Source organism: Pseudophryne corroboree, chromosome 4 (genome assembly GCF_028390025.1).
Source record: "Pseudophryne corroboree isolate aPseCor3 chromosome 4, aPseCor3.hap2, whole genome shotgun sequence".
NCBI classification, from domain to species: Eukaryota; Metazoa; Chordata; class Amphibia; order Anura; family Myobatrachidae; genus Pseudophryne; species Pseudophryne corroboree.
In genome coordinates, this window is record NC_086447.1 from 924,196,130 (window position 1) to 924,222,017 (window position 25,888).

General features: G+C 49.1%; 1 protein-coding gene across 4 annotated transcripts in view; it reads left to right on the plus strand.

Annotated features, from left to right (window-relative positions):
* TAF1A (TATA-box binding protein associated factor, RNA polymerase I subunit A) overlaps positions 1-25,888 on the plus strand; it is a 112,600-nt gene that overhangs the window by 29,202 nt on the left and 57,510 nt on the right. For all 4 annotated transcript variants that reach the window (XR_010176265.1, XM_063919041.1, XM_063919042.1 and 1 more), the window contains one exon: positions 25,268-25,381. Coding sequence is in view for 3 of the 4 variants with exons in the window: in XM_063919041.1 (XP_063775111.1) it covers positions 25,268-25,381 (114 nt within the window). In the remaining variant the exon portion in view is untranslated. The remainder of the gene's footprint in view (positions 1-25,267; positions 25,382-25,888) is intronic.

The following is a 25,888-nucleotide window of genomic DNA, read 5'->3' on the forward strand; positions in this document are numbered from 1 at the left end:
TCCTTCTTGGCCAATCCGGAGCCATGAGTATAGTTCTTACTCCTCTACGTCTTATAATTCTCAGCACCTTAGGTATGAGAAGCAGAGGAGGGAACACATACACCGACTGGTACACCCACGGTGTTACCAGAACGTCCACAGCTATTGCCTGAGGGTCTCTTGACCTGGCGCAATACCTGTCCCGTTTTTTGTTCAGACGGGACGCCATCATGTCCACCTTTGGTATTTCCCAACGGTTTACAATCATGTGGAAAAAACTTCCCGATGAAGTTTCCACTCTCCCGGGTGGAGGTCGTGCCTGCTGAGGAAGTCTGCTTCCCAGTTTCCATTCCCGGGATGAAACACTGCTGACAGTGCTATCACATGATTTTCCGCCCAGCGAAAAGTCCTTGCAGTTTTTGCCATTGCCCTCCTGCTTCTTGTGTCGCCCTGTCTGTTTACGTGGGCGACTGCCGTGATGTTTTTCCCACTGGATCAATACCGGCTGACCTTGAAGCAGAGGTCTTGCTAAGCTTAGAGCATTATAAATATACCCTTAGCTCCAGTATATTTATGTGGAGAAAAGTCTCCAGACTTGATCACACTCCCTGGAAATTTTTTCCTTGTGTGACTGCTCCCCAGCCTCTCGGGCTGGGCTCCGTGGTCACCAGCATCCAATCCTGAATGCCGAATCTGCGGCCCTCTAGAAGATGAGCACTCTATAACCACCACAGGAGAGACACCCTTGTCCTTGGATTTAGGGTTATCCGCTGATGCATCTGAAGATGCGATCCGGACCATTTGTCCAGCAGATCCCACTGAAAAGTTCTTGCGTGAAATCTGCCGAATGGAATTGCTTCGTAGGAAGCCACCATTTTTACCAGGACCCTTGTGCAATGATGCACTGTTTTTAGGAGGTTCCTGACTAGCTCGGATAACTCCCTGGCTTTCTCTTCCGGGAGAAACACCTTTTTCTGGACTGTGTCCAGAATCATCCCTAGGCACAGCAGACGTGTCGTCGGGATCAGCTGCGATTTTGGAATATTTAGAATCCACCCGTGCTGTTGTAGCAGTATCCGAGATAGTGCTACTCCGACCTCCAACTGTTCCCTGGACTATGCCCTTATCAGGAGATCGTCCAAGTAAGGGATAATTAAGACGCCTTTTCTTCGAAGAAGAATCATCATTTCGGCCATTACCTTGGTAAAGACCCGGGGTGCCGTGGACAATCCAAACGGCAGCGTCTGAAACTGATAGTGACAGTTCTGCACCACGAACCTGAGGTACCCTTAGTGAGAAGGGCAAATTTGGGACATAGAGGTAAGCATCCCTGATGTCCCGGGACACTATATAGTCCCCTTCTTCCTGGTTCGTTATCACTGCTCTGAGTGACTCCATCTTGATTTGAACCTTTGTAAGTGTTCAAAAAATTTTTTAGAATAAGTCTCACCTAGCCTTCTGGCTTCAGTACCACAATATAGTGTGGAATAATACCCCTTTTCTTGTAGTAGGAGGGGTAATTTAATTATCACCTGCTGGGAATACAGCTTGTGAATTTTTTCCCATACTGCCTCCTTGTCGGAGGGAGACCTTGGTAAAGCAGACTTCAGGAGCCTGCGAAGGGGAAACGTCTCGACATTCCAATCTGTACCCCTGGGATACTACTTGTAGGATCCAGGGGTCCTGTACGGTCTCAGCGCCATGCTGAGAACTTGTCAGAAGCGGTGGAACGCTTCTGTTCCTGGGAATGGGCTGCCTGCTGCAGTCTTCTTCCCTTTCCTCTATCCCTGGGCAGATATGATCTTATAGGGACGAAAGGACTGAGGCTGAAAAGACGGTGTCTTTTTCTGCAGAGATGTGACTTAGGGTAAAAACGGCGGATTTTCCAGCAGTTGCCGTGGCCACCAGGTCCGATGGACCGACCCCAAATAACTCCTCTTCCTTTATACGGCAATACACCTTTGTGCCGTTTGGAATCTGCATCACCTGACCACTGTCGTGTCCATAACATCTTCTGGCAGATATGGACATCGCATTTACTCTTGATGCCAGAGTGCAAATATCCCTCTGTGCATCTTGCATATATAGAAATGCATCCTTTAAATGCTCTATAGTCAATAAAATACTGTCCCTGTCAAGGGTATCAATATTTTTAGTCAGGGAATCCGACCAAGCCACCCCAGCTCTGCACATCCAGGCTGAGGCGATCGCTGGTCGCAGTATAACACCAGTATGTGTGTATATACTTTTTATGATATTTTCCAGCCTCCTGTCAGCTGGTCCTTGAGGACGGCCCTATCTATAGACGGTACCGCCACTTGTTTTGATAAGCGTGTGAGCGCCTTATCCACCCTAAGGGGTGTTTCCCAATGCGCCCTAACTTCTGGCGGGAAAGGGTATACCGCCCATAATTTTCTATCGGGGGGAACCCACGCATCATCACACACTTTATTTAATTTATCTGATTCAGGAAAAACTACGGTAGTTTTTTCACATCCCACATAATACCCTCTTTTGTGGTACTTGTAGTATCAGAAATATGTAACACCTCCTTCATTGCCTTTAACGTGTGGCCCTAATAAGGAATACGTTTGTTTATTCACCGTCGACACTGGATTCAGTGTCCCTGTCTGTGTCTGTGTCGACCGACTAAAGTAAACGGGCGTTTTAAAACCCCTGACGGTGTTTTTGAGACGTCTGGACCGGTACTAATTGTTTGTCGGCCGTCTCATGTCGTCAACCGACCTTGCAGCGTGTTGACATTATCACGTAATTTCCTAAATAAGCCATCCATTCCGGTGTCGACTCCCTAGAGAGTGACATCACCATTACAGGCAATTGCTCCGCCTCCTCACCAACATCGTCCTCATACATGTCGACACACACGTACCGACACACAGCACACACACAGGGAATGCTCTGATAGAGGACAGGACCCACTAGCCCTTTGGAGAGACAGAGGGAGAGTTTACCAGCACACACCAAAAACGCTATAATTATATAGGGACAACCTTATATAAGTGTTTTCCCTTATAGCATCTTTTTTATATATTTCTAACGCCAATTTAGTGCCCCCCCTCTCTGTTTTAACCCTGTTTCTGTAGTGCAGTGCAGGGGAGAGCCTGGGAGCCTTCCCTCCAGCCTTTCTGTGAGGGAAAATGGCGCTGTGTGCTGAGGAGATAGGCCCCGCCCCTTTTTCGGCGGCCTCGTCTCCCGCTCTTAACGGATTCTGGCAGGGGTTAAATATCTCCATATAGCCTCCGGAGGCTATATGTGAGGTATTTTTAGCCAAAATAGGTATTCATTTGCCTCCCAGGGCGCCCCCCTCCCAGCGCCCTGCACCCTCAGTGACTGCCGTGTGAAGTGTGCTGAGAGGAAAATGGCGCACAGCTGCAGTGCTGTGCGCTACCTTTAGAAGACTGAGGAGTCTTCTGCCGCCGATTCTGGACCTCTTCTTACTTCAGCATCTGCAAGGGGGCCGGCGGCAAGGCTCCGGTGACCATCCAGGCTGTACCTGTGATCGTCCCTCTGGAGCTGATGTCCAGTAGCCAAGAAGCCAATCCATCCTGCACGCAGGTGAGTTCACTTCTTCTCCCCTAAGTCCCTCGTTGCAGTGATCCTGTTGCCAGCAGGACTCACTGTAAAATAAAAAACCTAAGCTAAACTTTTCTAAGCAGCTCTTTAGGAGAGCCACCTAGATTGCACCCTTCTCGGCCGGGCACAAAAATCTAACTGGCTTGGAGGAGGGTCATAGGGGGAGGAGCCAGTGCACACCACCTGATCGGAAAGCTTTACTTTTGTGCCCTGTCTCCTGCGGAGCCGCTATTCCCCATGGTCCTTTCAGGAACCCCAGCATCCACTAGGACGATAGAGAAAAGGCACGATAAATGCTATACAAAACTTTAGTACATACCCTAAAAGTGCCTGGAATACGGTTTTTCAGTTTATTTTGGATATGATATCTCCCAGATGGCGGCCTTCATTCCTGATACATTTGTAGTCAATTTGTGAAGATTCGCATAACGCGATGGGCCGTTTCCGGCTTTATCACTACAATGTCCTGACGAAGCTCGCTGTCGTTTGTATGTTACCAAGCAGAATGTTCATTACTGGATGAAAGATAATCCTCATCCGCTTCACAAGAGACCTCTACACAGCCAACGGGGCCATCTGAGAGAAGAGGTCTACACACATCCACCAAGACCCATTAATGAACTGAAGGCTGCTGCAGTATATGCCAATAAATGTCTATATCAATTGAAAATAAACTGTATTCCAGGAACTTTTAGATTGTGTGCTAAAGTTTGGTATAGCATTTACCATGCCTTTGTTGTTAACCTTTAAAATCTGGGAGTTGTTTTTTTGTTTTGTTTTGTGCCTCACTTTGTGTATCTATAGATCCATTTATATAAATAATCTCTATATATCCACCTGTTCTCAAGCATGGATATGTTGGGGTGCCTTGAGGATTGAGTGTGGGAAAAACTGCATGAGATCCTATTCTCTCAGCCCGGTGGAGGACACTGGGTACCATGGGAGCTTGGGTACTTTACACTTTCACACCAAAAATAACTGAAGCTCCTCCCTATCTTCACTCCCATTGGCTGCCTTAAAACTTAAGTCTGTGTATCACAGAGCCCTAATGGGGACAGACCAGGCGTATAGAGGGAGAGGAGGATACCCTCATCCAGCTTTCCCGTCATGCAAAGTTGCAAGGACACCTGTACAGTATATGAGCTTTATGACCTTTAATTAACTCTCCCGTCACTGCACTCTATACCCCAGTGTTTCCCAACTCCAGTCCTCAGGGATCCCTAACAGTGCAGGCTTTCCAGATCTCCTGGTCTGTGCACAGGTGCAGTCCTGACTGGCTGACCCCACGGGATCCAGTGTCCCGGAGTTGGCTGCTAGAGAAATTAGGGTGTTTATGACATCATCAAAGCCCGCAGTTCCTTTGTAAATGAATCTGATGCAATTTTTGTATGCTGCTGGTAATTCTCTAATGTCGGGTATATATTCTGCAGCAGATGTAATCTAAATGAAATATTAAAGACCGTAATAGAAATTGTAGGGGTTTGGTTGCAAAATGTGTCAACAATATGAGCTCTCTTTATGAAGCCGTGGCTTTTGCAAGTGAACTATAGCAGTCGTCCCTGTCGCACCCGCACAGGACACAGTGAGGAGCCGTAAGTGTGGATACACACCGCAGCTTATATTGCGCCTGTGGTATGTCTTGTTCAGGCTGCGCCGCGGTTTGGGCGGCTGGTAGAATAGAGATCATTGATTGTGAATTGGTTGTCTGTACCCGTTGACTATTTTGAATGCTTGATGGATCCTTAACCTCCTAAATGCTGCTGGTTGCAGTCATGGTTTGTCACATGCCTACAAAAATAAGAACTTGTGCGTGTCCAGCTATAGACTGTGACGTGAAAGGACAGGGACAGTTGTCTTTGTGTACATTAACTTTCTGCAGATTCAGAATTTAATCAAGTCTCTATTACATTCTGCTGCACTGAGTATATGAAGCTGAGAATATCATTATTCTTTATACAAGGGCTGGACAAATTCCAGGAGCCACACCAAAACCTAAACATTGCTGCCCGGCTAGACTCCCTGGCTCCTTAGTGTTCTGTAGATTTATACGTCTGTTACTCCACCTGCTGTATTGTAAAATTATATATATATATATATATATATATATATATATATATTTTTATTTATTTATTTATTTATTTATTTCTCTGACGTCCTAAGTGGATGCTGGGGACTCCGTCAGGACCATGGGGATTAGCGGCTCCGCAGGAGACAGGGCACAAAAGTAAAAGCTTTAGGATCAGGTGGTGTGCACTGGCTCCTCCCCCTATGACTCTCCTCCAAGCCTCAGTTAGATTTTTGTGCCCGGCCGAGAAGGGTGCAATCTAGGTGGCTCTCCTAAAGAGCTGCTTAGAGTAAAAGTTTTGTTAGGTTTTTTATTTTCAGTGAGTCCTGCTGGCAACAGGCTCACTGCTACGAGGGACTTAGGGGAGAAGAAGTGAACTCACCTGCGTGCAGGATGGATTGGCTTCTTAGGCTACTGGACACCATTAGCTCCAGAGGGATCGAACACAGGCCCAGCCATGGAGTCCGGTCCCAGAGCCGCGCCGCCGACCCCCTTGCAGATGCCGAAGAGTGAAGAGGTCCAGAAACCGGCGGCAGAAGACTTTTCAGTCTTCATGAGGTAGCGCACAGCACTGCAGCTGTGCGCCATTGTTGTCAGCACACTTCACACCAGCGGTCACTGAGGGTGCAGGGCGCTGGGGGGGGCGCCCTGGGCAGCAATGAAATACCTATACTGGCTAAAAGATGCATCACATATAGCCCCTGGGGCTATATGGATGTATTTAACCCCTGCCAGGTCTCAGAAAAACGGGAGAAGAAGCCCGCCGAAAAGGGGGCGGAGCCTATTCTCCTCAGCACACAGCGCCATTTTCCCTCACAGAAATGCTGGTGGGAAGGCTCCCAGGCTCTCCCCTGCACTGCACTACAGAAACAGGGTTAAAACAGAGAGGGGGGGCACTTATTTGGCGATATGATTATATATATTAAGATGCTATAAGGGAAAAACACTTATATAAAGGTTGTCCCTGTATAATTATAGCGTTTTGGTGTGTGCTGGCAAACTCTCCCTCTGTCTCCCCAAAGGGCTAGTGGGGTCCTGTCCTCTATCAGAGCATTCCCTGTGTGTGTGCTGTGTGTCGGTACGTGTGTGTCGACATGTATGAGGACGATGTTGGTGAGGAGGCGGAGCAATTGCCTGTAATGGTGATGTCACTCTCTAGGGAGTCGACACCGGAATGGATGGCTTATTTAGGGAATTACGTGATAATGTCAACACGCTGCAAGGTCGGTTGACGACATGAGACGGCCGGCAAACCAATTAGTACCTGTCCAGGCGTCTCAAACACCGTCAGGGGCTTTAAAACGCCCATTTACCTCAGTCGGTCGACACAGACACAGACACGGACACTGACTCCAGTGTCGACGGTGAAGAAACAAACGTATTTTCCATTTGGGCCACACGTTACATGTTAAGGGCAATGAAGGAGGTGTTACATATTTCTGATACTACAAGTACCACAAAAGAGGGTATTATGTGGGGTGTGAAAAAACTACCTGTAGTTTTTCCTGAATCAGATAAATTAAATGAAGTGTGTGATGATCAGTGCCGTTTCTAGCGGCGGGCGAGCCGTGCAACCGCACGGGGCGCCCGCCGCGGCACTTTAAGTGTTATTTCCCCTCTCCTCCCTCTCCCCGAGCGCTCCTGCTCGAGGGGGCGGAGTTTCGTGAAATGATGCGTTTGCGTCGTGACGTCATGACGCAAACGCGTCATTCCACGAAGCCCCGCCCCCTCGAGCAGGAGCGCTCGGGGAGAGGGAGGAGAGAAGCCTGGAAGGAGGCGGCCGGCGCGAGGGACGTCCGGCGGCGGGATCCGAAGAGCGGAACATGTAAGTATATCTCTCTCTCTCCCCCTTCCTTCCCCCCCACCACTTGACACCTGCCTGCCACACTGGGGATACCTGCCTGCCACACTGGGGATACCTGCCTGCTGCACTGTGTAAAATGGGGACACCTGCCTGCCACGCTGTGTAAAATGGGGGCCTGCCTGCCACGCTGTGTAAAATGGGGGCCTGCCTGCCGCACTGTGTAAAATGGGGACACCTGTCTGCCGCACTGTGTAAAATGGGGACACCTGCCTGCCGCACTGTGTAAAATGGGGACACCTGCCTGCGTACTGTGTAAAATGGGGATATCTGCCTGCCACACTTTGTAAAATGGGGATACCTGCCTGCCGCGCTGTGTAAAATGGGGATATCTGCCTGCCGCACTGTGTAAAATGGGGATACCTGCCTGCGTACTGTGTAAAATGGGGATATCTGCCTGCCACACTTTGTAAAATGGGGATACCTGCCTGCCGCGCTGTGTAAAATGGGGATATCTGCCTGCCGCACTGTGTAAAATGGGGATACCTGCCTGCGTACTGCGTAAAATGGGGATATCTGCCTGCTGCGCTCTGTAAAATGGGGACACCTGCCTGCCGCACTGTGTAAAATGGGGACACTTGGCTGCTGTAATGTGTAAAATGGGGACTTTTTTTTTTTTTTCCCCCCTGTGGTGGGCGTGATGATATCAGATGAGGCGCGCGCATACTTTTTCTTTTTATAGCTATATGGGGGGGACGCAATTTTTTTTATAGCAATGGGGGGGGGGGGGGGCGCATTTTTAAATCTCGCACTGGGAGCCAAATTGTCTAGAAACGGCCCTGGTGATGATGCGTGGGTTTTCCCCGATAGAAAATTATTGGCGTTATACCCTTTCCCGCCAGAAGTTAGGGCGCGTTGGGAAACACCCCTTAGGGTGGATAAGGCGCTCACACGCTTATCAAAACAAGTGGCGTTACCGTCTCCAGATACGGCCGCCCTCAAGGAGCCAGCTGATAGGAGGCTGGAAAATATCCTAAAAAGTATATACACACATACTGGTGTTATACTGCGACCAGCGATCGCCTCAGCCTGGATGTGCAGCGCTGGGGTGGCTTGGTCGGATTCCCTGACTGAAAATATTGATACCCTTGACAGGGACAGTATTTTATTGACTATAGAGCATTTAAAGGATGCATTTCTATATATGCGAGATGCACAGAGGGATATTTGCACTCTGGCATCAAGAGTAAGTGCGATGTCCATATCTGCCAGAAGATGTTTATGGACACGACAGTGGTCAGGTGATGCAGATTCCAAACGGCACATGGAAGTATTGCCGTATAAAGGGGAGGAGTTATTTGGGGTCGGTCCATCGGACCTGGTGGCCACGGCAACAGCTGGAAAATCCACCTTTTTTACCCCAAGTCACATCTCAGCAGAAAAAGACACCGTCTTTTCAGCCTCAGTCCTTTCGTCCCCATAAGGGCAAGCAGGCAAAAGGCCAGTCATATCTGCCCAGGGATAGAGGAAAGGGAAGAAGACTGCAGCAGGCAGCCCATTCCCAGGAACAGAAGCCCTCCACCGCTTTTGCCAAGTCCTCAGCATGACGCTGGGGCCGTACAAGTGGACTCAGCTGCGGTGGGGGGTCGTCTCAAGAGTTTCAGCGCGCAGTGGGCTCACTCGCAAGTGGACCCCTGGATCCTACAAGTAGTATCCCAGGGGTACAGATTGGAAGTTCGAGACGTCTCCCACTCGCAGGTTCCTGAAGTCTGCTTTACCAACGTCTCCCTCCGACAGGGAGGCAGTATTGGAAACAATTCACAAGCTGTATTCCCAGCAGGTGATAATCAAAGTACCCCTCCTACAACAAGGAAAGGGGTATTATTCCACACTATATTGTGGTACTGAAGCCAGACGGCTCGGTGAGACCTATTCTAAATCTGAAATATTTGAACGCTTACATACAAAGGTTCAAATCAAGATGGAGTCACTCAGAGCAGTGATAGCGAACCAGGAAGAAGGGGACTATATGGTGTCCCTGGACATCAAGGATGCTTACCTCCATGTCCCAATTTGCCCTTCTCACCAAGGGTACCTCAGGTTTGTGGTACAAAACTGTCACTATCAGTTTCAGACGCTGCCGTTTGGATTGTCCACGGCACCCCGGGTCTTTACCAAGGTAATGGCCGAAATGATGATTCTTCTTCAAAGAAAAGGCGTCTTAATTATCCCTTACTTGGACGATCTCCTGATAAGGGCAAGGTCCAGAGAACAGTTGGAGGTCGGAGTAGCACTATCTCAAGTAGTTCTACGACAGCACGGGTGGATTCTAAATATTCCAAAATCGCAGCTGTCTCCGACGACACGTCTGCTGTTCCTAGGGATGATTCTGGACACAGTCCAGAAAAAGGTGTTTCTCCCGGAGGAGAAAGCCAGGGAGTTATCCGAGCTAGTCAGGAACCTCCTAAAACCAGGAAAAGTGTCAGTGCATCATTGCACAAGGGTCCTGGGAAAAATGGTGGCTTCTTACGAAGCGATTCCATTCGGCAGATTTCACGCAAGAACTTTTCAGTGGGATCTGCTGGAAAAATGGTCCGGATCGCATCTTCAGATGCATCAGCGGATAACCCTGTCTCCAAGGACAAGGGTGTCTCTTCTGTGGTGGCTGCAGAGTGCTCATCTACTAAAGGGCCACAGATTCGGCATTCAGGACTGGGTCCTGGTGACCACGGATGCCAGCCTGAACGGCTGGGGAGCAGTCACACAAGGAAAAAATTTCCAGGGAGTGTGATCAAGTCTGGAGACTTCTCTCCACATAAATATACTGGAGCTAAGAGCAATTTACAATGCTCTAAGCTTAGCAAGACCTCTGCTTCAAGGTCAGCCGGTATTGATCCAGTGGGACAACATCACGGCAGTCGCCCACGTAAACAGACTGGGCGGCACAAGAAGCAGGAGGGCAATGGCAGAAACTGCAATGATTCTTCGCTGGGCGGAAAATCATGTGTTAGCACTGTCAGCAGTGTTCATTCCGGGAGTGGACAACTGGGAAGCAGACTTCCTCAGCACGACCTCCACCCGGGAGAGTGGGGACTTCATCGGGAAGTCTTCCACATGATTCTGAACCGTTGGGAAAGACCAAAGGTGGACATGATGGCGTCCCGCCTGAACAAAAAACTGGACAGGTATTGCGCCAGGTCAAGAGACCCTCAGGCAATAGCTGTGGACGTTCTGGTAACACCGTGGGTGTACCAGTCGGTGTATGTGTTCCCTCCTCTGCTTCTCATACCTAAGGTACTGAGAATTATAAGACGTAGAGGAGTAAGAACTATACTCGTGGCTCCGGATTGGCCAAGAAGGACTTGGTACCCGGAACTTCAAGAGATGCTCACAGAGGACTCATGGCCTCTGCCGCTAAGAAGGGACTTGCTTCAGCAAGTACCATGTCTGTTCCAAGACTTACCGCGGCTGCGTTTGACGGCATGGCGGTTGAACGCCGGATCCTAAGGGAAAAAGGCATTCCGGAAGAGGTCATTCCTACCCTGGTCAAAGCCAGGAAGGAGGTGACCGCACAACATTATCACCACATGTGGCAAAAATATGTTGCGTGGTGTGAGGCCAGGAAGGCCCCACGAAGAAATTTCAACTCGGTCGATTCCTGCATTTCCTGCAAACAGGAGTGTCTATGGGCCTCAAATTGGGGTCCATTAAGGTTCAAATTTCGGCCCTGTCGATTTTCTTCCAGAAAGAATTGGCTTCAGTTCCTGAAGTCCAGAAGTTTGTCAAGGGAGTACTGCATATACAACCCCCTTTTGTGCCTCCAGTGGCACTGTGGGATCTCAACGTAGTTCTGGGATTCCTCAAATCACATTGGTTTAAACCGCTCAAATCTGTGGATTTAAAATATTTCACATGGAAAGTGACCATGATGTTGGCCCTGGCCTCGGCCAGGCGAGTGTCAGAATTGGCGGCTTTGTCTCACAAAAGCCCATATCTGATTGTCCATTCGGACAGGGCAGAGCTGCGGACTCGTCCCCAGTTTCTCCATAAGGTGGTGTCAGCGTTTCACCTGAACCAGCTTATTGTGGTACCTGCGGCTACTAGGGACTTGGAGGACTCCAAGTTGCTAGATGTTGTCAGGGCCCTGAAAATATAGGTTTCCAGGACGGCTGGAGTCAGGAAAACTGACTTGCTGTTATCCTGTATGCACCCAACAAACTGGGTGCTCTTGCTTCTAAGCAGACGATTGCTAGTTGGATGTGTAGTACAATTCAGCTTGCACATTCTGTGGCAGGCCTGCCACAGCCAAAATATGTAAATGCCCATTCCACAAGGAAGGTGGGCTCATCTTGGGCTGCTGCCCGAGGGGTCTCGGCTTTACAACTTTGCCGAGCTGCTACTTGGTCAGGGGCACACCCTGGCTGAGGAGGACCTGGAGTTCTCTCACTCGGTGCTGCAGAGTCATCCGCACTCTCCCGCCCGTTTGGGAGCTTTGGTATAATCCCCATGGTCCTGACGGAGTCCCCAGCATCCACTTAGGACGTCAGAGAAAATAAGAATTTACTTACCGATAATTCTATTTCTCGTAGTCCGTAGTGGATGCTGGGCGCCCATCCCAAGTGCGGATTGTCTGCAATACTTGTACATAGTTATTGTTACAAAAATCGGGTTATTATTGTTGTGAGCCATCTTTTCAGAGGCTCCGCTGTTATCATGCTGTTAACTGGGTTCAGATCACAGGTTGTACAGTGTGATTGGTGTGGCTGGTATGAGTCTTACCCGGGATTCAAAATCCTTCCTTATTGTGTACGCTCGTCCGGGCACAGTATCCTAACTGAGGCTTGGAGGAGGGTCATAGGGGGAGGAGCCAGTGCACACCACCTGATCCTAAAGCTTTTACTTTTGTGCCCTGCCTCCTGCGGAGCCGCTAATCCCCATGGTCCTGACGGAGGCCCCAGCATCCACTACGGACTACGAGAAATAGAATTATCGGTAAGTAAATTCTTATTTTATTTATATATTTTATTTTATTTTTTATTTATTTTTGTAATCTGTACTGTATTTTAACTTTTTATTTCCATGTCTTTAAAATTCTAAAATGACCAATACAGCAGTGTGTTGAGAAATTCTTTGAGGTCTGGGAATCTTTTATTGACCTTTCAATAAAAAGATAAATTTTATAACTGTTTCAAAACGACTTTGTGGTATTAGACTAAAATATCTTTATCCGATCCACCTATACAATTCAGTTGATACGCTGTATTAGATACAGGGAACTACTGGGCTACAGGCGATCCTTCTTCTTTTCTTTCTCTGCCTTTTCTTCTTTCTCTTCTGTTTCACTTCTTTCTCTATTCCCTCCTTTTTTATTTTTTCTCTTTCTCCTAGTTGTAACCTTTTGGGGTACTGCGTACATATGTATTTTTGTTATACAAATTACTGATATTTCTGAAACTTTTATGTTGAACAGCAAAAGAATTTGTTTAGCTCTAGAATGTCATGCATTTACTTGACCTTGCGATTGTAATATATATTGTTATTGTAATTAAAATGTTAAAACTCGGATCAAATATGATTTTAATTACCTACCAGTTAGGGTGCATCAAACGCCCCATGAATTTTTAAAAGTAAGAATGATTTGTCCACATGCTACATTTTCTAGAATTGTTAAGGATATATTGCATACAAATTTTGAAGAATCTGAGATATTTATGTGGCCCACCATGCCCCTGAAGATTAAAGATTTCTATGTATTTTTATTTTTTTCTATTTATTTCTATAAATTTCTATTTATTTTATCTGAAAAAGAAATAATGATTTGGATGGGAACAGCCACGATAGGCCCATGTGGCTTCATGCTGTTCCCTTTCTTTGTTATGTAATTTTTGGGTGTGGAGGTGGACCACCTAATTCAAATCGTACATCAAAAAAAATTTGCACAGTTGTTTCTATGCTAAAAAGGTACATTTTAAGAATAGGGACAGCAAGCATTCCGAATGTCAGGGCGTTTGATGCACCCAACTACCGGTAAATCCTTTTCTCGTAGTCCATAAGGGATATTGAGGGAGACTTAGTACGATGGGGTATAGACGGGGTCCAAAGAAGCCAGTGGACTTAACATTTTCTTCATTGGGTGTGCTGGCTCCTCCCCTATATGCCCCCTCCCACAAGCAGTTATAGGTAAAAACGTGCCCGAAGGAGAGAGGACATATATGAGAGAAGGAAATATGAGAACAGAGTGGTGAGATTTGTACACCAACACACCACGAACAGATAACGACCAGCAACAGCTGAACAGGTAACCACAGAAAAGTCACCGCACTGAGGCGGGCGCCCAGTATCCCTTATGGACTACGAGAAAAGGATTTACCGATAGGTAATTATAATCCTACTTTCTCTAGCATCCATAAGGGATATTGGGGGAGACTTGGTATGATGGGGACGTCCCAAACCTTCCAGAACGGGTGGGAACGTGCAGAGACTGCTGCAGCACCGTCTGCCCAAACTGGGTATTCTCTTTGGCCAGGGTATCAAACTTGTAGAACTTAACAAAAGTGTTCTTCCCCAACCAGGTAGCAGCTCGGCATAGTTGCAAGGCCGAGACTCCACGGGCAGCCGCCCAGGAAGAGCCCACTGATATTGTGGAGTGGGCCTTCAGAGACTTGGGAACAGTTAAGACTGCCGACACATAGGCCTGTTGGATAGTAAGCCTAATCCAACCTTTTTTCTGCGCATCATAGAGCACGAACAAAGAATCCGTCTTTCTGATCTGAGCTGTTCGCTTGACATAGATTTGCTAGGCACGCACAGCATCCAATGCCTCCGGAGGAGCAGAAGTGTCAGAACTGGACGAAACAACAATAGGTTGATGCAGGTGAAACGCGGAGACAGCCTTTGGCAGGAACCGCTGTCTAGTCCGGAGCCCCGCTCTATCCTCGTAAAAGACCAAGTACGGACTTTTACACGATAAGGCCCCCAATTCTGAGACATGTTGAGAAACGAGATGAAGCCAGGGCCAGTAACATCACCGTCTTTCACGTGAGGTACTCGTCTTCTACCGTCATCGGAGGCTCAAACCAGGAGGACTGTAGAAATTCCAACACCACATTCAAATCCCAGGGTGCCGTAGGCAGCACATAAGGAGGTTGTATGTGGAGTACCCCTTGCAAGAAGGTCTGAACTTCTGGCAACACTGCCAATTTCTTCTGGAAGAAAATGGAGAGAGCTGAAATCTGGACCTTAATGGAACCCAGACATAAGCCTTTATCCACACCAGTCTGCAGTAAACGTAAGAAGCGTCCCAAGTGGAACTCCGCAGGCAGATACGTGTGTTCCTTGACCAAGAGACCTATCTCCTCCAGATATGATGATAGTGTTTGACGTCAGTCTTCCTGGCCTGAACCATGGTTTCAATAACCTTCTTGGAAAGGTCCTTGTGAGCTAGGATGTTCCGCTCAACCTCCATGCCGTCAAACGAAGTCGCCGTAAGTCCGGGTAGACGAACGGTCCTTGTTGAAGAAGATCTCTTCTGAGAGGAAGAGGCCAAGGGTCTTCGACGGACATGTCCAGAAGATCCGCATACCACACCCTCCGAGGCCAATCTGGTGCAATCAGAATTGATTGATCAGGACTCCCTGATGTCGGATGAGCTTGAGCACCCTTGGGAGCAACGGAATCGGAGGATACAGGTAGACCAGCCGGTAAGGCCTAGGCGACGTCAGTGCATCTACTGCCCTCGCCTGAGGGTCCCTGGTTCGTGAGCGATACCAATGAAGCTTCTTGAGACGAGAAGCCATCATGTCTATCTGCGGGCAGCCCCACCGGATGATCTGTTGGAACACCTGATGGTGGAGACCCCACTCCCCCGGGTGGAGATCGTGACGACTCAGAAAGTACGCTTCCCAGTTGTCCACACCCGGAATGAAAATTGCTTACAATTACTCTTGCATTTCTTTCCGCCTAGAAGAGTATTCTTGACACGTCTCGCGTGCTGGCTCTGCTTTTTGTTCCTCCTTGCTGATTGATGTACGCCACTTCTGTTGCGTTGTCCGACTGCACTTGGATTGCGTGATCCTTGAGTAGAGGAGAAGTCTGAAGCAGAGCATTGTAGATCGCCTGACGTTTCAGAATGTTGATCGGAAGGAGGGCTTCGTGGGCTGGCCACCTGCCCTGGAATTGCGCCCCTTGGGTGACAGCTCCCCATTCTCTCAAACTCTCATCCGTTGTGAGGAGGATCCAATCCTGAATCACGAAACTCCGGCCTTCCGGGAGATTGGAGGATTGCAGCCACCGCAGGAGGGAAATCCTGGCCTGAGGTGACAGCCGTATCATCCGGTGCATCTGAAGATGGTATCCGGAGCATTTGCTCAGGAGATCCAACTGAAAAGTCCTGGCATGGAACCTCCCATATTGGATCGCCTCATATGAGGCGACCATCTTTCCCAACAATCTTATGCAAATATGGATGGACACTCGAGTAGGTCGGAGCACCATGCGGACCATCTCCTGAAGTATTCTCAACCTTGTCTTCTGGAAGGAACACCATCTGGGCCACAGTATCCAGCCACGTCCCCAGGAACAGGTGCCACTGAGTCGGCTCCAGGTGGGACTTCTGTAAGTTCAGGATCCACCCATGGTGTGACAAGTTGGATAGTGCGGTCGATATGGAGCAACAAAAGTTCCCTGGATCTTGCTTTGATCAGAAGATCGTCCAGGTAAGGGACAATATTGACTCCCTGGCCCCAGAGCTGTAACATCATCTCCGCCATCACCTTCGTGAACACCCTCAGAGCTGTGGACAGGCCGAAGTGCAGTGCCTGGAATTGGTAGTGATCGTCCAGCAGGGCAAACCTCAGGTTCACCTGATGAGGTGGCCAAATCAGAATATGATGGTAGGCGTCCTTGATATCCAAGGAAACCATGAATTCGTGTTCTTCCAGGCCTGCAATCGCTGCTCACAAGGATTCCATTTTGAATTTGAACACCTTCAGGTAAGGATTCAAGGACTAGATTCAAAATGGTTTTCTCTAATGTCCTAGTGGATGCTGGGGACTCCGTAAGGACCATGGGGATAGACGGGCTCCACAGGAGACATGGGCACTTTAAGAAAGAATTTAGGTTCTGGTGTGCACTGGCTCCTCCCTCTATGCCCCTCCTCCAGACCTCAGTTTGATACTGTGCCCAGACGAGCTGGGTGCTTTTCAGTGAGCTCTCCTGAGTTTGCTGAGAAAGTATTTTGTTAGGTTTTTTATTTTCAGGGAGCTCTGCTGGCAACAGACTCCCTGCATCGTGGGACTGAGGGGAGAGAAGCAGCCCTACTCTCTGAAGCTAGGTCCTGCTTCTTAGGCTACTGGACACCATTAGCTCCAGAGGGATCGTACGCAGGATCTCACCCTCGCTGTCCGATCCCAGAGCCGCGCCGCCGTCCCCCTCGCAGAGCCGGAAGACAGAAGCCGGGTGAGTATGAGAAGCAAGAAGACTTCACAGGCGACAGAAGACTCCGTGTTCTTCACTGAGGTAATGCACAGCACTGCAGCTGTGCGCCATTGCTCCCACACACCTCACATACTCCGGTCACTGTAAGGGTGCAGGGCGCAGGAGCTGGGCACTGTATATATGTATGAGCCCCCACCAAAAATTCTATATTTAAGCGGGACAGAAGCCCCCGCCGAGGGGGCGGGGCTTCTTCCTCAGCCCTCACCAGCGCCATTTTTTCTCCACAGCTCCGCTGAGAGGAAGCTCCCCAGGCTCTCCCTTGCAGATACACGGTAGAAGAGGATAAAAAGAGAGGGGGGGGCACATAATTATGTGCAAAAACAATATAAAACAGCAGCTACTGGGTTAACATTAAGTTACTGTGTTATTCCTGGGTTTATAGCGCTGGGGTGTGTGCTGGCATACTCTCTCTCTGTCTCTCCTAAGGGCCTTGTGGGGGAACTGTCTTCAAAAAGGGCATTCCCTGTGTGTGTGTGTGTGGTGTGTGTGTGTGTGGTGTGTCTGTACGCTTGTGTCGACATGTCTGATGAGGAAGGCTATGTGGAAGCAGAGCGGGAGCAAATTAATGTGGTGTCTCCGCCGACGGCGCCGACACCTGATTGGATGGATATGTGGAAGGTTTTAAATGATAATGTTAATTCCTTGCATAAAAGGTTAGAAAAAGCTGAAGCCTCAGGACAGTCAGGGTCCCAACCCGTGCCTGATCCTATGTCGCAGAGGCTGTCAGGGTCTCAGAAGCGCCCACTATCCCAAATTGTTGACACAGATACCGACATGGATTCTGACTCCAGTGTCGATTACGATGATGCAAAGTTACAGCCAAAATTGGCTAAATCCATCCGTTATATGATTATAGCAATTAAGGATGTGTTGCACATCACAGAGGAAACCCCAGTCCCTGACAAGAGGGTACATATGTATGGGGAAAAGAAGCCGGAGGTAACCTTTCCCCCCTCACATGAGCTAAATGAGTTATGTGAAAAGGCTTGGGAATCTCCAGATAAAAAACTGCAGATTTCCAAAAGGATTCTTATGGCGTATCCTTTCCCGCCAACGGACATGTTACGCTGGGAATCCTCCCCTAAGGTGGACAAAGCTTTAACACGCTTATCCAAGAAGCTAGCCCTGCCGTCACAGGGTACGGCTACCCTCAAACATGCTGCGGATCGCAGACAGGAGGTTACCCTGAAGTCCATTTATACACATTCAGGTACCTTACTGAGGCCGGCGACCGCGTCGGCCTGGGTGTGTAGTGCTGTAGCAGCATGGACGGATACCTTATCTGAGGAAATTGATACCTTAGACAAGGGTACTATATTGTTGACCTTGGGGCATATTAAAGACGCTGTCCTATATATGAGAGATGCTCAAAGAGACATTAGTCTACTGGGTTCTAGAATAAATGCTATGTCAATTTCTGCCAGAAGGGTCCTGTGGACTCGGCAATGGACAGGTGATGCCGACTCAAAAAGGCATATGGAGGTTTTACCTTACAAGGGTGAGGAATTGTTTGGGGGAGGGTCTCTCGGACCTGGTCTCCACAGCTACTTCTGGAAAGTCAAATTTTTTGCCATATATTTCCTCACAGCCTAAGAGAGCACCGTATTATCAAATGCAGTCCTTTCGATCACAGAAAAACAAGAAAGTTCGAGGTGCGTCCTTTCTTGCCAGAGGCAGGGGCAGAGGAAAGAAGCTGCACAACACAGCTAGTTCCCAGGAACAGAAGTCCTCCCCGGCCTCTACAAAATCCACCGCATGACGCTGGGGCTCCACAGGCGGAGCTAGGCCCGGTGGGGGCACGTCTTCGAAATTTCAGCCACAAGTGGGTTCACTCCCAGTTGGATCCCTGGGCAATAGATATTGTGTCTCAGGGATACAAGCTGGAATTCGAGGAGATGCCCCCTCACCGATACCTCAAATCGGCCCTGCCATCTTCCCCCACGAGAGGAAAATAGTGTTAACTGCAATTCACAAATTGTATCTTCAACAGGTGGTGGTCAAGGTTCCCCTCCTTCAACAAGTCCCGAAACCGGACGGTTCGGTCAGACCCATATTGAATTTAAAATCCCTGAACATATACCTGAAAAGGTTCAAGTTCAAGATGGAATCGCTGAGAGCGGTCATCGCAAGCCTGGAAGGGGGGGATTTTATGGTGTCTCTGGACATAAAGGATGCATACCTTCATGTCCCCATTTATCCACCTCATCAGGCGTACCTCAGATTTGTGGTACAGGATTGTCATTACCAATTTCAGACGTTGCCGTTTGGTCTCTCCACGGCACCGAGAATATTTACCAAGGTAATGGCGGAAATGTTGGTACTCCTGCAAAAGCAAGGAGTCACAATTATCCCATACTTGGACAATCTCCTCATAAAAGCGAGATCAAGAGAGCAGTTGCTGATCAGCGTAGCACTTTCTCTGGAAGTGTTACGGCAACACGGCTGGATTCTGAATATTCCAAAGCCGCAGTTGGTTCCTACGACTCGTCTGCCTTTCCTGGGCATGATTCTAGACACAGACCAGAAAAGGGTTTATCTCCCGATGGAGAAAGCTCAGGAACTCATGACACTGGTCAGGAACCTATTAAAACCAAAACAGGTGTCAGTGCATCACTGCACTCGAGTCCTGGGAAAGATGGTGGCATCATACGAGGCCATTCCCTTCGGCAGGTTCCATGCGAGGACTTTTCAATGGGACTTACTGGACAAGTGGTCCGGATCACATCTTCAGATGCATCGGTTAATCCCCCTGTCCCCCAGGGCCAGGGTGTCACTCCTGTGGTGGCTGCAGAGCGCTCACCTTCTCGAGGGCCGCAGATTCGGCATTCAGGACTGGGTCCTGGTGACCACGGACGCAAGCCTCCGAGGTTGGGGTGCAGTCACACAGGGACTTCACCCCACATCATCATCCTGGAACTAAGGGCCATATACAACGCCCTGCGTCAAGCGGAGCCCCATCTTCACGACCAACCGGTGCTGATTCAATCAGACAACATCACCGCAGTGGCTCATGTAAACCGACAAGGCGGCACAAGGAGCAGAGTGGCGATGGCGGAAGCCACCAGAATTCTTCGCTGGGCGGAGAATCACTTAAGCGCACTGTCAGCAGTGTTCATCCCGGGAGTGGACAACTGGGAAGCAAACTTCCTCAGCAGACACGACCTCCACCTGGGAGAGTGGGGACTTCATCAGGAAGTCTTCGCACAGATTACAAGTCGGTGGGAATTGCCACAGGTGGACATGATGGCATCCCGCCTCAACAAAAAGCTACAGAGGTATTGCGCCAGGTCAAGAGACCCTCAGGCGATAGCTGTAGACGCCCTGGTGACACCGTGGGTGTTCCAGTCGGTCTATGTATTTCCTCCTCTTCCTCTCATACCCAAGGTGCTGAGGATAATAAGAAAAAGAGGAGTGATAACAATACTCATTGTTCCAGATTGGCCACGAAGGACTTGGTATCCAGATCTGCAAGAAATGCTCACAGAGGACCCGTGGCCTCTTCCTCTAAGACAGGACTTGTTGCAACAGGGGCCCTGTCTGTTCCAAGACTTACCGCAGCTGCGTTTGACGACATGGCGGTTGCACGCCAGATCCTAGCAGAGAAAGGCATTCCGGATGAGGTCATTCCTACGCTGATAAAGGCTAGGAAGGACGTGACAGCTCAACATTATCACCGTATATGGCGGAAATATGTTGCTTGGTGTGAGGCCAGGAATGCTCCTACGGAGGAATTCCAGCTGGGCCGTTTCCTTCACTTCCTACAGTCCGGAGTGAATTTGGGCCTAAAATTGGGTTCCATTAAGGTCCAGATTTCGGCCCTATCCATTTTCTTTCAAAAGGAGTTGGCTTCTCTACCTGAAGTTCAGACGTTTGTAAAGGGAGTGCTGCATATTCAGCCCCCTTTTGTGCCTCCAGTTGCACCTTGGGATCTTAACGTGGTGTTGAGTTTCCTGAAATCCCACTGGTTTGCACCACTCAAAACGGTGGAGTTGAAATATCTCACGTGGAAGGTGGTAATGCTATTAGCCTTGGCTTCGGCTAGGCGTGTGTCAGAGTTGGCGGCTTTGTCACATAAAAGCCCCTATCTGGTTTTCCATGCGAATAGAGCAGAATTGCGGACCCGTTCACAATTTCTGTTGAAAGTGGTTTCATCCTTTCATATAAACCAACCTATTGTGGTGCCTGTGGCTACTACTGGCTTGGAGGATTCCGAGTTACTTGATGTGGTCAGGGCTTTGAAGGTTTATGTAGCCAGAACGGCTTGGGTCAGGAAAACAGAGTCTTTGTTTATCCTGTATGCTTCCAACAAGCTTGGTGCTCCTGCTTCAAAGCAAACTATTGCTCGCTGGATCTGTAACACGATTCAGCAGGCTCATTCTGCAGCTGGATTGCCGCTGCCAAAATCAGTTAAGGTCCATTCCACTAGGAAGGTGGGCTCTTCTTGGGCGGCTGCCCGAGGGGTCTCGGCATTACAGCTTTGCCGAGCAGCTAATTGGTCAGGTTCAAACACTTTTGCAAAGTTCTACAAGTTTGATACCCTGGCTAAGGAGGACCTGGTGTTTGCTCAATCGGTGCTGCAGAGTCATCCGCACTCTCCCGCCCGTTTGGGAGCTTTGGTATAATCCCCATGGTCCTTACGGAGTCCCCAGCATCCACTAGGACGTTAGAGAAAATAAGATTTTACTTACCGGTAAATCTATTTCTCGTAGTCCGTAGTGGATGCTGGGCGCCCGTCCCGAGTGCGGAATTCTTCTGCAATACTTGTATATAGTTATTGCTGCAATAAGGGTTATGTTATGGTTGCATCAGGGTGGACCTGATGCTCTGTTGTTGTTCATACTGTTAACTGGTTGTTTTACATGTTATACGGTGTGATTGGTGTGGCTGGTATGAATCTTACCCTGGATAACCAAAATCCTTTCCTTGTACTGTCAGCTCTTCTGGGCACAGTTTCTCTAACTGAGGTCTGTTGGAGGGGCATAGAGGGAGGAGCCAGTGCACACCAGAACCTAAATTCTTTCTTAGAGTGCCCATGTCTCCTGCGGAGCCCGTCTATCCCCATGGTCCTTACGGAGTCCCCAGCATCCACTACGGACTACGAGAAATAGATTTACCGGTAAGTAAAATCTTATTTTTACCGAACCATCTGGTTTCGGAACCACAAACAGGTTGGAGTAATAACCCTTGCCTCGTTGTAGTATAGGTACTGGAACAATGACGTGGGACTGGACCAACTTTAGGATGGCCTGTTGCAATGTAACCCGCATATCTTCCAAAGCTGCTAAGCCTGATTTGAAAAATCGTTTGGGAGGAGCACTGTCTATCTCCAGCATGTAGCCTTGAGAAACGAGATCCCTGACCCAGGTATTCTGGCAGGAAGCCTCCCAGACGCGGCTGAAGTGGCGCGGTCGAGCTCCCACCTCAAGATCCCCTCGGGGTGGGTGGGCACCGTCATGCTGAGGCCTTAGTGGAAGCAGAACTGGTGGTCTGTTCCTGAGAGCTGGTGCATGCAGGCTTTCTGGGCTTACCTCTGGTGCCTTTAGCCGCATTCAAGGCACCTCTGGCCTTAGATCAAAATCTATTAGACCGAAAGAACTGGACAGACGGGGCCGGGTAGGAGCGTCTCGCCGGCGGGGCCCCAGAGGGGAGAAACGTGGATTTCCTAGCCGTAACTTTGGAAATCCATGTATCCAACTCAACCCAAAAGAGCCATTCCCCTGAAAAGGGGAGGGTTTCCACACTGCGTTTGGATTCCGTGTCCGCTATCCACTGACGCAACCACAAGGCCCTGCGCGCTGACACTGCCATGGCAGAAGTCCTAGCATTAATATTGCCCATCTCCTTAAGCGAATCGAACAGGACGCGGGTAGTGTCCTGAATGTGCTCAATGAGGGTCACCATAGTGACCAGAGGCATATTCCCGGAGAGGCCCTCCTGAATTTCAGTGGCCCAGGAATGAATGGCATAGGTCTTCCAGCAACCTGCAATGTCCGGTCGTTGCGAGACACCCGCTGCCATGTAAATAGGAAAATAGAAGCTACGCTCATATCTATCTCCAGGATCCTTTATGGTAAAGGAGCCCAGGGCAGGCAGCACCGCCTTTTCGGACAGGCGAGAGACTGACAAATAAACCTCCGGGGGTTCCTCCCAAAATGTCCTACCTTCAGAAGCAAACGGAAAAGTGCGCAAAAACTTTTTTGACACTTGAAATTTTTCGGCTGGATTTTTCCAGGCCAGCTTGAACAGGTCATCTAACTCTGCAGACTCAGGGAAAGTGACATTAGGCTTGTTTAGTGTAAAGAAAAATGACTGCTGTGACGCAGTGTCCTCTAGAGGGAGCTTTTCAGATAGTAGAGCAGGCAAACCACGCTTCTGTGGTCCTACATGAGAGGGGGGGGGGGGGGCTGTGTAACATCTGCCCTAGCAGCTAAATCTGCAACAGCCTGCTGTAGTTTTCTGCACATTAGCAGTGAGTTGTGATGACATATCAGACATCCTACTTTTAAGAGACCCTAGCCATGTGGTGTGGCATATACCGCACAGTTTGTGTTTACCCATGTTTCACAGTAAGCACGATAACATACATATACACACAGACAGTAATATTAGCAAGCCTGCCCTACTGTATGTGGGAGGAGACACAGAGAGAGAGGGACACCAGCACACCCCTAGCTGCACAGCCCCAGTGAGGTTGTCAGCTCCCTATATCACAGTAAACACTAGTAAACTCTGTCTTGTAGAGGACCCAGATAGTGTACAATAGCGTCTCTCCCCCATTTGCTACACCCTGTACCAGTTTTCCAGTGTGTCTTGTGAGGCAGGAAGCGCTGTGTGTGCTGTCTGTGGCTGCAGTAAGCAGAGGAAGGTGCCAAAATGCTTCTGGTCCCGCTCTGAGGTAGCTCCTCCCCCTAATGGCGCCGGAGCTACAGTGTATATTTATACTGGCAATGTCTCCGTTTAGCTTAAAAAGATCACACAAGTGCTAGTTCAAGCGATTTATAGCCAGTCTACACGGGGGGCTCTAGCGGGACCCACCCAGGAGAGTCCCGTATGCCGCGCCCGCGTTCATCCGCACTTTGAACCGGGGAACCCCCCTAGTGGGGCCCCCCAGTTTGTACTCTCCTTAGACGTCACCTTCAGGCAGTGTTAGGGGTGTGTGGCGGGCTGCGGCTGTGACAGCCAAGTCGCAGTGCCCTGCTGAACAACAACCCCTCGGGACGGTGGTCCTGCAGCGGGGAAGCGGCTCTGCACCTCGCAAGGCTGGTGACTGCCTCCCCCCCTAACTCCCACGGTGCAGGTATGCTGTTGCCCAAACAGCATACCAAAAATAACAAACAATGAAAAGAAACTGAAGAAAACTCTCTGGAGCTGCGGAGTGCGCATCCTCTCCTGAGGGCACTTTTTTCTAAACTGCCTGTGGGAGGGGCATAGAGGGGAGGAGCCAGCACACCCAGTGAAGAAATTTAAAGTGCACCGGCTTCTTTGGACCCCGTCTATACCCCATCGTACTAAGTCTCCCCCAATATCCCTTATGGATGCTAGAGAAAAACATTTTGATAAAATGACCAATACATAAATAGAAAACAAAATATATATTATACACGCAGTGACCATTTAATGAATGCAGCACATAAACGGATTTGATTATTGACTAAGGGCCTAATTCAGTAAGGATAGCGGATGCTGCTAATTAATCATTTGGACCGCATGCTGGGGGCCATCCATTGCTGGGCAAGGCCGCCCAGCATGCTGACCGGAGGCCCTCCCACTTCAACAAGCAGAAATTGCGAAGTGTTCACAATTTCTGCTTGTTAGCAGAAACTGTGGGAGCCTCCTGCCGGCACGCAGCCGCCGTGATCATGCCCCCGTGCATCCGCCTCCGCCCCCCCCCCCCCCCCCCCCCCCCAGTTCGCGTCGCACCGCCCCGCAACACAATGCTCCGTCTCCTCCCTGGAAATGGAGAGTTGTCGCCTTGCGATCACCTGATTGGCAGGCAGAGGCGATCACAATTTCTGCACCCCCCACCCCCCGCAGAAAGTGCGGCCAGGACGGGCACTGTGCATGCACCCGCAGGCCAAAACGTAAAGATTCCGGATGGACCGCGATTTGCGATCCAGCCTGAATTAGGCTCTTAATGCCTTGGCGTTGCCATCTGCCCGTACACACAGGTTGGCGTCTAATTTCCTATAACGTTGAATCCGTACCTGGGCTACTGTCTTTAACTTGCAGAACATTTTGTAGAACACAGATAATTAAACGTTGAGTGTAACGCCCAGTTTATGTTTCATTGTGCGAGAAGGTTTGAGTATACAATACGCCATTCATGTTCACAGGCCATTTGGCGGCTCGGGAGCGAGATCCTGTTAAATCACCCGGGCGGCACATCTGACGAGATCCATTTATTCCATGAAACCATGAAGAATATTGGCGTGAAGAACTATCTCCAGGTGAGCCCTGTGCAGTAATTGGTTCCAGTCTTCCATCTTTAATCCGCCCCATTCCCACCCTAAGCTTGCCCATGTAGCCGCCTTTCATTTGCCACGAGCATTACTGACTAAGCTAACACACAGGTGCGCGCAGGTTAATGTTATTTATTCTCGTAGGTTGGTTACAGAGTCTGTGGTGTCTTGTGTGTTCTCAGATTATCTTGTTTATCCAGGATACACATTATTGAGTTCCTGCTTTTTCTGCATGTGTAATTACAACACACCCAATGTTTTCCACTAGTGCTGGCAAAGCTGCTGTCGCTCATTACACACGGCCTTTATGTCTGCCAAATATCCCCACACCTCTGCCTCTTTCCTTCCAAATCACTCTTTAGATGTATAAATGCTAAATGTTTTGCATTTTTAATAAGCAAGGGACTTAAAATAAATTCTGCCCAATATAATCCTAATGAAGAGCTTTAATCAGTTCTGTTATACTGAAGTACTTGGTAACATGTTGCAAGAGGT